Source organism: Capricornis sumatraensis, chromosome 2 (assembly GCF_032405125.1).
Source record: "Capricornis sumatraensis isolate serow.1 chromosome 2, serow.2, whole genome shotgun sequence".
NCBI lineage: Eukaryota > Metazoa > Chordata > Mammalia > Artiodactyla > Bovidae > Capricornis > Capricornis sumatraensis.
Genome location: NC_091070.1, coordinates 42,082,184 through 42,094,941, shown reverse-complemented (window position 1 = coordinate 42,094,941; position 12,758 = coordinate 42,082,184). Strand labels below are relative to the sequence as shown.

Sequence of the window (12,758 nt, the reverse complement as noted above, 5' to 3'; positions counted from 1 at the left end):
TTTCTTTCTGAATTTCAGGTCACCAGGGTTTCCCAGGAGGGCAGCTTCATGGGCTTGCAAGCTGTGCAGTTGCATGCATCTACTGATAAGAAGGACCCTACACTAAGTTTAATGATCTGATGTTACCATTTTAAAATTCTTATTTTTTGAGCACTGGGACTGTAAATTGTCACACATTATATAGTCTCACTTAGTGGCATCCACCACTTTTCATGAACCCCATAGAAAAGTAAGATTTTCATTTGGTCCAGGATTTTCTTGTTGTTACCATGGAATCATTAGCATTTTGTATCCTACATCCTACCAAGGTCATAAGCCTGTTTAATTTATGCCTCACCTCCTTTTAACTTACCCCCTAGAGAACTCTGGAATTTTATATTGAAATTAACTGAAATTTTCCTATGCATATTTCATTTCTTTATTTCATTTTTCTAATTCCCTTTAGTTGAAATGTGGCTATTTTTAGTGCTTTCTTCTAGAAGTGGTTTGACATCCATTACAAGGTAGGGAGAAAGGGTACCATTTAAATTGTTGTAATTATATTCCTTTGTATTCTGTGCATTTCAAAAAATACTGATGGCTTTCCTCTAGTAAAATTGCTATTCTCACTATCCCTAAAGATACTATATCATGAACATTTTTTTTGGTCTTTCAGTATTGTGTGCACACCATCTCATTTTTTTCTTTTCTAGGTTTGACTAGGCCTAAAGCCACATGTTTTTCATAAACTTTCTTGAAAGCTCTACACATCTTTGCTTCTGTATACTTATGTTTTATAATGACTGTCACTCATGCTCTTTATTTTGTTATTGTATTATCTGTTATACATTTACTTATATTCTTCACATATTTTAAACAGTATTAAGACAATGAAATATTCTATTCGGCCTCAAATATGTAGTCATTTTGTAAAGCATGGCCTTGTGATTTTGTAATCTTGGTCATTGTATCTATCGATGTGAAGTATGTTCTAGTAAATTAAACTGTAAGATTGTCTTTTCAGATATGTCATCTTCAGAGCATTAGGGTATTATATTAGGATATTCTGAAGTCCTGTTATTTTTGCCTTCTCATTGATTTTTTATTCTTTAGAAGTGGTTTTATTATTTTTAAAAAATACCTCCACATTTCTTTGACATTAATCTACTCATTTATTCATTAATTTAAGAACATTGCCAGTTTATGTGCATAATTTTCAACCATTGGCCAACCACTACATGAAATTTTGACTCTTCAGCAGTGGTTACACTACATTTTCTGTCCTCATAGAGAAAAAAATCTGCTGTTGTTACCGTAAAGAATCTTTGGGGGACCTAGGAAGACTTCCTAGAAAAGTGACTTTTAATTTGATGTTTGATATAAGAGTTAAATAGGTCAATTTACATAGAAACTAACAAAAATGGGATTATAACTTATTACATTGAAACATTCAAAGATTTATTTTCACCAGGTCACTTTTGTGCCTCTTAAAATATTTCATCAGTAAGAGGAGAATGTTATTATATATTATTGACTCTGAATTTATTATAGACACCGTCCAACCTAGCCCAAAATATCTTGGAACTCATGATGGAATTAGAAATGAGGACGTTGAGCAGGATTCATATGTAGCTTTTCTCTAGGAAAAGTGTATAAGAAGGAGGCCTTTTATAGAATTTGGTTTGCAGACTCAGAATTTAAACATTAATCTCTGTCCCTTTTCAAAGTACAAGAACTTTACAAAGAGAATAGTTTACAATATTTTACTTACAGCTCTGAAAATTATAACTGAAGTTCAGTATCATAATGTACTTAAATAAATTAAGTATAACCATCCTATAAACAATCTGAAATTTTGTTAATGAACAATATTCATTTTACTTTATTAGAAAATGCAAGAACCTCCAAAGAACATTGAAGAATTTTTAAAGCTTCAAAACTTGGTAAGTAGAATATCCTGTTTTATGGGACCTTCACCACTGGTACACATATCAGCCCTTTTCCTTTAGGAATATACAGCAATTCTTTTTGATTGCCCTTAGAGTTACTTTGACAGTTTTAAAAGAAATTGTTGCGAGTTTGATTGGAATTACAATAGACTTTTGAAATTACTTTTAGAAACAGTCCTTTTAAAAAATACATCCTAAAATCACATAGTGTTAGAGCTGTAAAGACTTTAAGTGCCACCACTCATCTATCAACCTCCTTAAAATGTGATTTTTAAAAATTTCAAAATTACTGGTATTTTTTTTTCTGGTTATAACTAAGATAGTCATTTTAGAAAATTAAAGAGAAAAGCACTAAAAAAGATAAGCATCTTAATTTTATCCTTTATAGATTAACCAGATATATCTCTGTATTTAGAGAAAACATAATCTAATCAAGCTGGTAGAATTTTAGGATACTTTATTCATAGTATAATTATATAGTATAATTCAATATCTTGAACAAGAGTTGTAATATCTCAAGTCTGACATAAAGGTGTATTTTCATAAACCTTCAGGCATGTTGTAAAATTTGTTCAAGTTCATTTCCATTTTAGCCTCTCCCCACTTTCCCCAAATTCATTTCCAGTTTTAGCCTCTTGCCACTTTCCTAACTTCCCTAACAATCAGGATGACCCCTAACATAAGGACTGTGTTTTCAAATGTGGCTGTCATTCTAATTTGACAGTGTTTGTCTCCAGGGAGTGTATCTTGTGATCATATCTTATTTTTCAGAGATCTTTGTATTTTTGACACATAATATCCAGATTTTAAGGCTGGAAAACTTCCCCAGTTTATGTGTTTTGTTTAAGACGTATGTTTGTAGGATTTGTGAGACAGCACTGATGCATCTAAAATTCTCTTTTTCCAAAATGGCAGGGGGACCTAGGTCCTGCTGGGGAAGTCTTTCAGCATTAAACCCTGGGTATTATCCAGGCACCTGTTACCATTACAGGATATAGTGGATTTAGGAAGCTTTCAAAGGAAGGAAAATGGAAGTAGAATAGACCAAGACAAAATTTAAAATCTCTGATCTGCAGACTTCAGATTTATTCCCATTTAAGTTAAATTCCCAGAATATCTTACCCACATTCTTCTTAAGAGAGTTTCATCCTATGAAAACTGCTGCTCTTCCAGAAAGCATTCTCTTATTCACAAACCTTTAATTATGTCTGTTACCTTTCTTTGTTTTGGTATTCAACAACTCAATTAAAAGATTATCTTGTATTTAGATTTGCAAATATTAATGTTGTGATTCCCCTTTCCTTCCCTTTCCTTCTTCTCCTTCCCTTCCTGAACAATGTAGTCCTAAAGCCATTTGGGGGTCAGAACAAGGCAGCCTCCGCGCTGGGAGGGGAAGGAAGTGTGCTGTGGTCACCTGGAGCAGGGTTTCAGAACTCTGCCACCATGGTGAAGGTATCCATGTGACCCCACAGGTGTCAGAGTCCAGGGGGGTGAGGATGGTATTCACATGTGACCAGGGTGGGGAGGTGGTTCCGGGAAGTGGAGAGACAAACTGTGGCCTGGTTTGAAAAGTCAGAGCCTAAGCAGAATGACAAGGGCATCCATATACTGAAGAGTCTAGCAGTGGATACCTGAGAAGATTGATCAAATCAGTACATATATTTAAGATAATGTCAGTTAGATTTTTCACTCTTGGAGATGGTAATTATGATATGGAAAAAGAGAAAACTAGAATGTTTGGAACTGGAGTTAAATTTATCAAAATGAACTCATGGCTTTAATTACATAGAGGTCAAGACTGAGGAACTGTTGTAGATCAAAGGGGATTAAAGACATATGATGCTTAAATGCAATGTGTGATACTGAACTAGATCCTTTTACCATAAAGAGCATTATTGATTTAGTTGATGAACTCGAGTAATCTCAGAGAATTATATAGGAATGATGTAAACAATGCCAGTTTCCTTATTCTGATGGTTATAGTTGGTTATGTAGGGGAATGTTTTTGTTCTTTGGAAATAAATGCTCAACTATTCAAGGATGATGGGGGCATCAGTCAAGTAAGCAACTTACTTTCAAATGATTCAGGAAGAAAGGTTTTTGTAAAGCATCTGAAACTTCTAAAGTTTATGGTTTTTTACAAATTAAAAAATATATATTTAATAAAAATCATGCTGTAGAATAAAACTTCAATTTTAGTTCATTGATTTTTTAACTCTTTAAATTCATTCAAAAAATGATTTAAGTTGTATTGTCTCACATTTTCTGCAGGATCATTGGCCAAAGGAAGCCCATTTATGGGATAGTGATAAATTGTTACACGCTATGAAGAAAATAAAAGAAGATAGTTCATTTACTTCCATTTATACACATCTGTGGGGAAATGTCCTTCGAATAGATGATGCAGCTATAGCCATGGAGTCAAGATTATCAAAATGTTCAATTCTTTTGAAAAACCATGCTTCTGAAATATTTGAGTGGAACAGAATAATTTCCAGGACAAGTAAATCTATTCTTTATATACCTAAAGTAATTGTCAGTTGTGTGTGTGTCTGTTGTGTTTGTGTCTCTCTATGTGTGTATTCTCATAAAGAATGAAATCCTAAAGTATAAAATATCTAAAAACATAAAATTATTTTATTTTAAAACCTCTTCATTTCTAAATGGTCCAATATGGCTTTTTAGTTGAATGTGACCATTTGGATTCAAAAAAAGTGTTGCTGGGACAAAACCTAAAACGGTTCTAAACTTTGAGCTGGAGCAGAGATAACTGAGTATCAGGGAAAAAGAGTTGCATTAACAAATATTGGTACCAGAGACAAGCAAGTCAGCAAGAATCAAGATATAAAAACAGTTAAACCTATAACCAAAATAAAAGGAGTGAGACTTCACTTATATAAGCTAAGTTAGTTTGTGAGAAATACTTAGCATTCACTATTGGATACCTGCAGACTGAGTGAAAAGCTTATCTGTAAGTAATGATAATTTTTACTGCTTTTCAGTATTTATATAGCCTTTATCTAGTTGTATTTTTAACACTTTGAGAATACTTTTACATACTAATGGTGATTCTTATTCTTTAATGGGCAAACTTGTCATATATGTCTTAAGAATGATATTGGTTGTACTTACATTTTCTGTGTATTAAACAGATGTAATTATTTAGCTACTTAATATCATTTTCAGACCTTAAGTTTTCAAAATCTGAGTGTGTTTAAATACAATGTTATTAAATTTGCTACTGTGATAATTTTCTTATGGAATTTTTAATTATTTAAAAATTTTTTGAAATTATACAAGCTACATATATAGAGCTGTGTCTATGTAAACATACAGGGAGAGAGAAAGCACGTGTGCATAATTTAAAAAACAACTTTTTATGTACTTATTGTTCTCAATATATAAATATCAGAGCTTAGACTCAAGTCTAGATTATCTGACTTCAAAGCCCCCATAGTCTTTCACTGAGCCATGCTCCAGAGTCCTGTACCATATTGTATTTAAGGTGACCATGAAACAACCAGATGTAAGTGGCTGAGCTGTTTGAAAAACTTGGGGTTGTTCAGTAAGAAGGGATTAAGGTAAAATTGCAGATATAGGAACAAGTACTAAAGACAGACTAGTTGGAAAGTGACATTTCTAAATAGCAAAAGGAAAAGGAAAAGATATAATTCAACTCAGACTAGCATTATGCATCTAGCATTATGCTTATCAAAATATTTATTTGGAGTTTGGGACCCCAAAGCTGATGCTCTGTGACAACCAGGAGGGATGGGGTGAGGTGGGAGGGGGGACCAGGAGTAAGGGGACACGTATGTGCCTATGGCTGATTCATCTTGATGTATGGCAAAAACCACCACAATATTGTAATTATCCTTCAATTAAATAAATTTAAAATATTAATAACTGGTCGATATCATTGGATAGTTTTATATATAATTTTGTTAATATATATAGTATATAATCTGCTTTTCAATTTTAAAGGATATTTGTGTATTTACATGTTGTAAACACTCATTTTTTAAAGTTTCTCATGGAAAACTGAAACAATACAAGGCATTTCTAAAGAAGTACCATAAGGAAAAGAAAATAATGGTATGATATTTGTTTTCATCTGGCTTGAAAAACTATTTCACAGAAAATGTCACTATAATTTCATAAATAAGCATTGATAACATTAAAAATTTTCTTTTAGTCTTTTATCATCTATCTATCCCTGTATTTTTAAAATAGCTGGGCTCATAGTCATCTTTATACACTCAGTATGACTTCTGGTGTTCTCACATCACTGAAATTTATTTGAAGACTTATTTTATCCTCTGGTTATTTAAAAATTTATAACATCTTATACTTAGGGGTATATGTCCCAAATCTCTTTTTCCTTTAGGAAAAAATAACAGTTTTTATTGCCTATAGAATTACTTTGTTAACTTTTTAAAGAAAAATCTCTGAGATTTTGATTAGAATTATAATCGACTTTCTTTGAGAAAGTTTGTCTTTTTCAAAAATACATTCTAAAATTAAAGCTAGAAAAATTTGAAATGCAGCCATTCATCCATCCACCTCCTCAAATATTTTTTAAATTTCAAAGTACTGTGTATGTTATTTTTCCTGATTATGACTAAGGTAGTCATTATAGAAAATAAAGCAATAACCACTAAACAGGATAAGCATCCTTATTTTATCATTTATAGATAAATAATATATCTCACTATTGTCATTTTCATTTTTATTTTTATTTAAAAACATTCAAAATTCAAATTAAACTAACTTTTAAACAAAAAATTCAATGTTTTACAGAATTTTTACCATTGCAAAATGTAAAAGGGTTTCTACATCATTAAAAGATAAACTAATGTAATAGCCCTCTTGTTGGATGTTTGGTTAAATTTCTTTATTATTTACAAAGCTGCTAGGAATATATTTGGAGCTAAAATTTGTGATTATGCATGATTATTTCATGATAAATTTCAGAAGTGAAACTACTAATACATGGGGAAAATGTGAAAATCCAAGTGTTTTGATACATATTGCCAAATTGTTTTCTAGAAAGGAAGTACAGTTCAGTTCAGTCACTCAGTAGTGTCTGACTCTGTGACTCCATGAACTGCAGCACACCGGGCTTCCCTGTCCATCACCAACTCCCAGAATTTACTCAAACTCATGTTCATTGAGTCGGTGATGCCATCCAACCATCTCATCCTCTGTCGTCCCCTTCTCTTCCCACCTTAAATCTTTCCCAGCATCAGGGTCTTTTCAAATGAGTCAGTCCTTTGCATCAGGTGACTGAAGTATTGGAGTTTCAACTTTAGCATCAGTCCTTCCAATGAATATTCAGGACTGATTTCCTTTAGGATTGACTGGTTGGATCTCCTTGCAGTCCAAAGGACTCTCAAGAGTCTTCTCCAACATCACAATTCAAAAGCATCAGTTCTTCAGTGCTTAGCTTTCTTTGTAGTCCAAATCTCACATCCATACATGACTACTGGAAAAACCATAGCTTTGACTAGACGACCCTTTGTTGGCCAAGTAATATCTCTGCTTTTTAATAAGCTGCCTAGGTTGGTCATAACTTTTCTTCCAAGGAGCAAGCATCTTTTAATTTCATGGCAGCAGTCACCATCTGCAGTGATTTTGGAGCCCCCCAAAATAAAGCCTGTCACTGTTTTCATTGTTTCCCCATCTATTTGCCATGAAGTGATGGGACCAAATGCCATGATCTTAGTTTTCTGAATGTTGAGTTCTAAGCCAACATAACTAGTTATGTTAGTCATTGTAAATTTTGTATTTTCAAAGGATTTCAAAAATTCTAATGAATTTTATCAAATGTTTTTCAGGATCTCTTAAAATGACCTTTTAAATGAATTGCACTAACAAAACTTTTAATGATAATTTTGTTAAATATATCTTATTGGATTTTGTCAGGATTTTAAAATTTATTCATATTTTTGTGGTATATTTCCCAGATTGTATTATCAAAAACTACTTTTGTGTTACTATTACTCTGCTCTTTGAAAACTTTCAGTGTTTCTTTGTTTTCTGGAGACTAAAACCAGGACTTCAAGATTAATATCTTTTAAAATCCCATCTTTATTGACCAATTATGTCTATAGCTCTCAAGCATACAGCTTTATTTCTTATAACTGATCTCACTTTCCTTCTCTTTTTTATCCTTTTACCAGTACTTTAAATGGCAATAACATGATCCTCTTTCATATGGCAGTATATAATCATCCTTTCTAATAGGTTTCCTATGTCATCTCTTAAATGATATATGTATGTGTGTAATGTGTATAAACTTGCCTGCAAGGTAGTTAATAAGCAATATATTAGCATATCTAGAACACCCAAACTAATCTAAACAGAAGGTTTCCTGTTCTCTGTGTAGAGTGGTGTCATGGACATGAAGATGTGCCACCCAGATTCCCCTTCAAGGAAGGAGCTGTTGCCCCAGCCGCTAAAAGCGTTGTTAGTGGACATCCTTCAGCTGTCAGCTCCTTCAGGGACTGCTCTCACAGACAGAACCTCCTCTCCCAAGGAAACTAGCATCTAGGAGTCACTCACACAAGTTGGAAACAGAAAGACCTGGCTGTTTCAACCCAGTTCAGGACAACTGCTATGGGTCCTTTCAGTTTTAGAGTTCTGCTCAGGGTCAGGGCTGACTGACTTGCCTCATAGCTGACTTTTCCATCTTCCGTCTCCTCTTGCCTTCCGTAGATAATCAATCCCCATAAACATTTTGAACACTAAATTGGTGTTCTACCTCAGTCTGTTTCCCAGAAAAATCAAACTGCAAAAAGTAGTTGGTATATATTTCTGTTATAGCTCTTTTGTCGTCGTGTTTTGTATATGTAGCTGACTCCCTTCTTACCCTGAGACTAACTTGAGGGCAAGGAATATTTTTGTATTCTCAGCATCTTATATAGCAATAGCATTCTCTGTCTCAGTAAGACACACACACACACACACACACACACACACACACACACACACATACAGTAGAGTTACAAAGTCTAAAAATTCTTAAATTTAGAATTTTAAGATTTTATTTTATATTTTTTCCAGCTTTCAGATGAAATGGAGACAAAGAAGGATATAGAGGTATTTAAAATTTCTGTTTTATGAGATTATATATCAAAAATATTACATGGAACTAAAAGAATGTTTAAAGTAATATAGCAATAAATATAGATAATGGCCCCAGGAGAAAGAGTTGGAAAAAATACAGCAGATATCTTTTTCTGACTCATCAATTTCTTTATGTATAGCCTGTCTAAAATTTGTTGTAATTTAAGTTAAAATTAGTTCTGAAATAATTGGTTTTACATTTAAATTTTTGACATATGAATATGCCAGGGCTCTTAATATCATAGAAACAGTTAATATGAAGATTTTTCTTAGGTGGGATAAAATATATTTACTTATTTTTAGTAAAAGTTTGTAATATAATTGCTAATGAATGCTAGTAGAATTTTTACCTGTCTTCTGTAGTTATATGAAAAGAATAAAGTAATTCCTGTTCTGTGATTTTTCTTCTTTCTAGGGTTGTGACTTCCCAGGATTCAGAACAAATGAGCTTACTCAGCTGCCTAGACATCTGAATGCTGAACGAATTTATCTTTTTATTTTAAAGGCCCATAACTTTGATGTATGTAAATATTATTTTATTTCTATTATATGATAAATTTTGAGAATATGATTTAATGAATTAGGCCTTTATTTAAAACTATGACAGATTAGGTATTAAGCAAGATTTAATTCTTTCAGGCATTAAGTCTAGCAGGAAAGATCATTGATATTTTTAACACCTTGATAACCAAAAGAGAATATATTTGATTCTCTGTTACTGCCTCAGGAGTCTGAGGTTGCTAGTGTCCATTGATTTGGCACATGACTGTAAAAGGTGTTTCCCCCTCTTCCCACTCTATCAGCTCAGGATATGTTAGCTTGCTCATTTTGATGTCAAGATAATTTAGGAGAACCCTTCCCCACAGCCCCACCTTTTGAACCTTCAAGTTTCTGAGGAATTTTTAAGAAATATCTCTACAGAAATATCAATAGCTAGTTTATTGAAAAACTGCACACAGGAAGGTAAATAGATCATTGGTCATTGAATGCCAGGTATAGGATGAGGTTTGAGTGGTTTTTGGTATTGATTTCCCTCTCACTTAAATATTAAGTGATCAACTAAAAAGGTTTCTGTTTCCTGGGGACTTGGACAATGCTCCTCATACCTCCAGGCAGACTCTGAGATGGACTTGGCTCTTAGTAGTCCCTCCTCTTGGAGCTTCCCAGAAGTGCCTGTGGTAAAGAACCCACCTGCCAATGCAGGAGAGGTAAGAGACTTGGGGTTCAATTCCTGGGTTGGGAAGATACCCTGAAGGTAGGCACAGCAACCTACTCCAGTATTTTTGCCTGGAGAATACTATGGATAGAGGATCCTGGCCGGCTACAGTCCATGGGGTCACAAAGAGTTGGACACAACTGAAGTGACTTAGCATGCATGCACACAGACCCTCTTCCTGTCCTTCACCACTAGCCTTCCTGTGGCTCTTTATTTCTCAACACAAAATCAATCTTCTCTCCTACTATAGTCCCCTATAGATGATCAAAAGGAGCACAGTCAACCATTAAACTTGGATAAATCAGTGTCAGCCATTATTTTCTGCCCATTCCTCACTCTTCAGAATGAGAGTGTATCATTTTAGTGTTTCATCCTCAAGAAAAAATATTCCAAGAAATAATCTGATTAACCTGATTTGGGCCTCCTGTTTGCCCCTCTATTAGGGAAACACAGAACTCCATTGAAAACTCCACCTAAAATGATTTAGTAATGACACATTTTCTTATTTTCTGTGCTAATACAGATGCTTCTCAATTCTCTTTTATATTTTATGGGATATTGATGAGAGGGAAGGCTTAGTTTTCCCTCATGATACAATTGCCTGATTTCATTTTTTAAGAGAAAAACTATAGGTGGTATGATTATGCCTGGATCATGAGCATTTTTGTTACTTTGACTATTTTCCAAAGTTTCCTCAGGGAAAAGTTTTATTATAAAGAAATTAATATAAATTATTGTTAAAATAATCTTAGGAATGTTCTAGACATTCTATAATCTTTAATTTTAGCATTTTGTATTCTAAAATGGGACTGTATTTTAACCATGGATGCATGTACATCTAACATAGATCACAAGTCAGTCACATAAACAAGACTTAGAAGTACAGCTGTGAGGCGTATTTTGTATACTTGGAGGATGCCAGCATTTTTTAAAGAAGTGGGAAAGGGAGGAGTGTAAGCAGATAGGGGTTTGGGGTAAGAAGTGCACAAGATATGACAAGCAGCTAGGTTTAGGATATTTTGAGTTTATGTACCAACAGTGGGCTTCCCTGGTGGTTCAGTGGTAAAGAATCCACCTGCCAATGCAGGAGATGTGGGTACGATCCCTGAGTTGGGAAGATCCCCTGGAGTAGGAAGTGGCAACCCACTCCAGTATTCTTGCCTGGAGAATGCCAAGGACAGAGAAGCCTAGCAGGCTACAGTCCGTGGGGTAACAAAGAGCCGGACATGACTTAGCAATTATCAATAACAACAAGCAATGGTATATCTAAACATAGATAACCAGTGTTCTATTTATTAATATACCTACATGATTTGAAAAAAGAATTTTAATGGGCCTGTTGTCATCGTTCAATTGCTGTGACCTCAGCTCTTTGCAACCCCATGGACTGCAGCACGCCAAGCTTCCCTGTCCTGCACTGTCTCCTAAAGTTTGCTCAAATTCATGTCCTTCGAGTTGATGATGCTACCTAACCATCTCATCCTCTGACACTCCATTCTCCTTTTGCCTTCCATCTTTCCCAACCTAAGAGTCTTTTCCAGTGAGTTGGCTCTTTGCATCAGATGGCCAAAGTGTTCAGCAACAGTCTTTCTAATGAGCATTCAGAGTTGATTTCCTTTAGGATTGACTAGTTTGATCTCCTTGTTGTCCAAAGGACCCTCAAGAATATTTTCCATCTCCACAATTTGAAAGCATCAATTCTTTAGCACTCAGCCTTCTTTATAGTCCAGCTCTCACATCTGTATGTGACTACTGGAAAAACCATAGCTCTGACTATATATGGACCTTTGTAAGCAAAGTTATGTCTTTGCTTTTTAATATTGTTATGTTTGTCATAGCTTTTCTTCCAAAGAGCAAGTGTCTTTTGATTTCATGGCTGCAGTCACTGTCTGAAGTGATTTTTGGACCCCAAGAAAATCTGTCACTACTTCCATTTTTTCCCCTTCTATTTGTCCTGAAGTGATGGGACTGGATCCCATGATCTTAGTTTTTTGAATGTTGACTTTTAAACCAGCTTTTCCACTCTCCTCTTTACCCCATCAAGAGGCTCTTTAGTTCCTCTTTACTTTCTGCCATTAGAGTGGTACCATCTGCATATCTGAGGTTCTTGATATATCTCCTGGCAGTCTTGATTCCAGCTTGTGATTCATCCAGCCTGGCATTTTGCATGATGTACCTGCATACAAGTTAAATAGGGTGACAATATACAGCCTTGTACTCCTTTCCCAAGTTTGAACCAGTGAGTGGTTCCATGTGCGGATCTAGTTGTTGCTTCTTGAGTTGCATACAGGTTTTTCAGGAGACAGGTAAGATGGTCTGGTATCCCCCTCTTTAAGAATTTTCCATAGTTTTTTTGTAAGCCACACAGTCAAAGGTTCTGAGAGAACATTGTCCCCTGGAGGAGGTAATGAGAAACCCCACCAGTATTCTTGCTGTGAAAACCCTATGAACAGTATGAGAAGGCAGTTGGCCTGCTACACATGTGC

The 12,758-nt window shown here is 34.6% G+C and overlaps 1 protein-coding gene across 1 annotated transcript in view; it reads left to right on the top strand.

Moving 5' to 3' along the window:
- Positions 1-1,871: 1,871 nt before the first annotated feature.
- Positions 1,872-12,758, top strand: part of FAM227B (family with sequence similarity 227 member B) — a 209,025-nt gene continuing 198,138 nt past the window's right edge. Inside the window, exons 1-5 of the mRNA XM_068992351.1 lie at positions 1,872-1,922; positions 4,200-4,431; positions 5,956-6,023; positions 8,994-9,029; positions 9,472-9,576. Coding sequence (XP_068848452.1) covers positions 1,872-1,922; positions 4,200-4,431; positions 5,956-6,023; positions 8,994-9,029; positions 9,472-9,576 — 492 coding nt within the window. The remainder of the gene's footprint in view (positions 1,923-4,199; positions 4,432-5,955; positions 6,024-8,993; positions 9,030-9,471; positions 9,577-12,758) is intronic.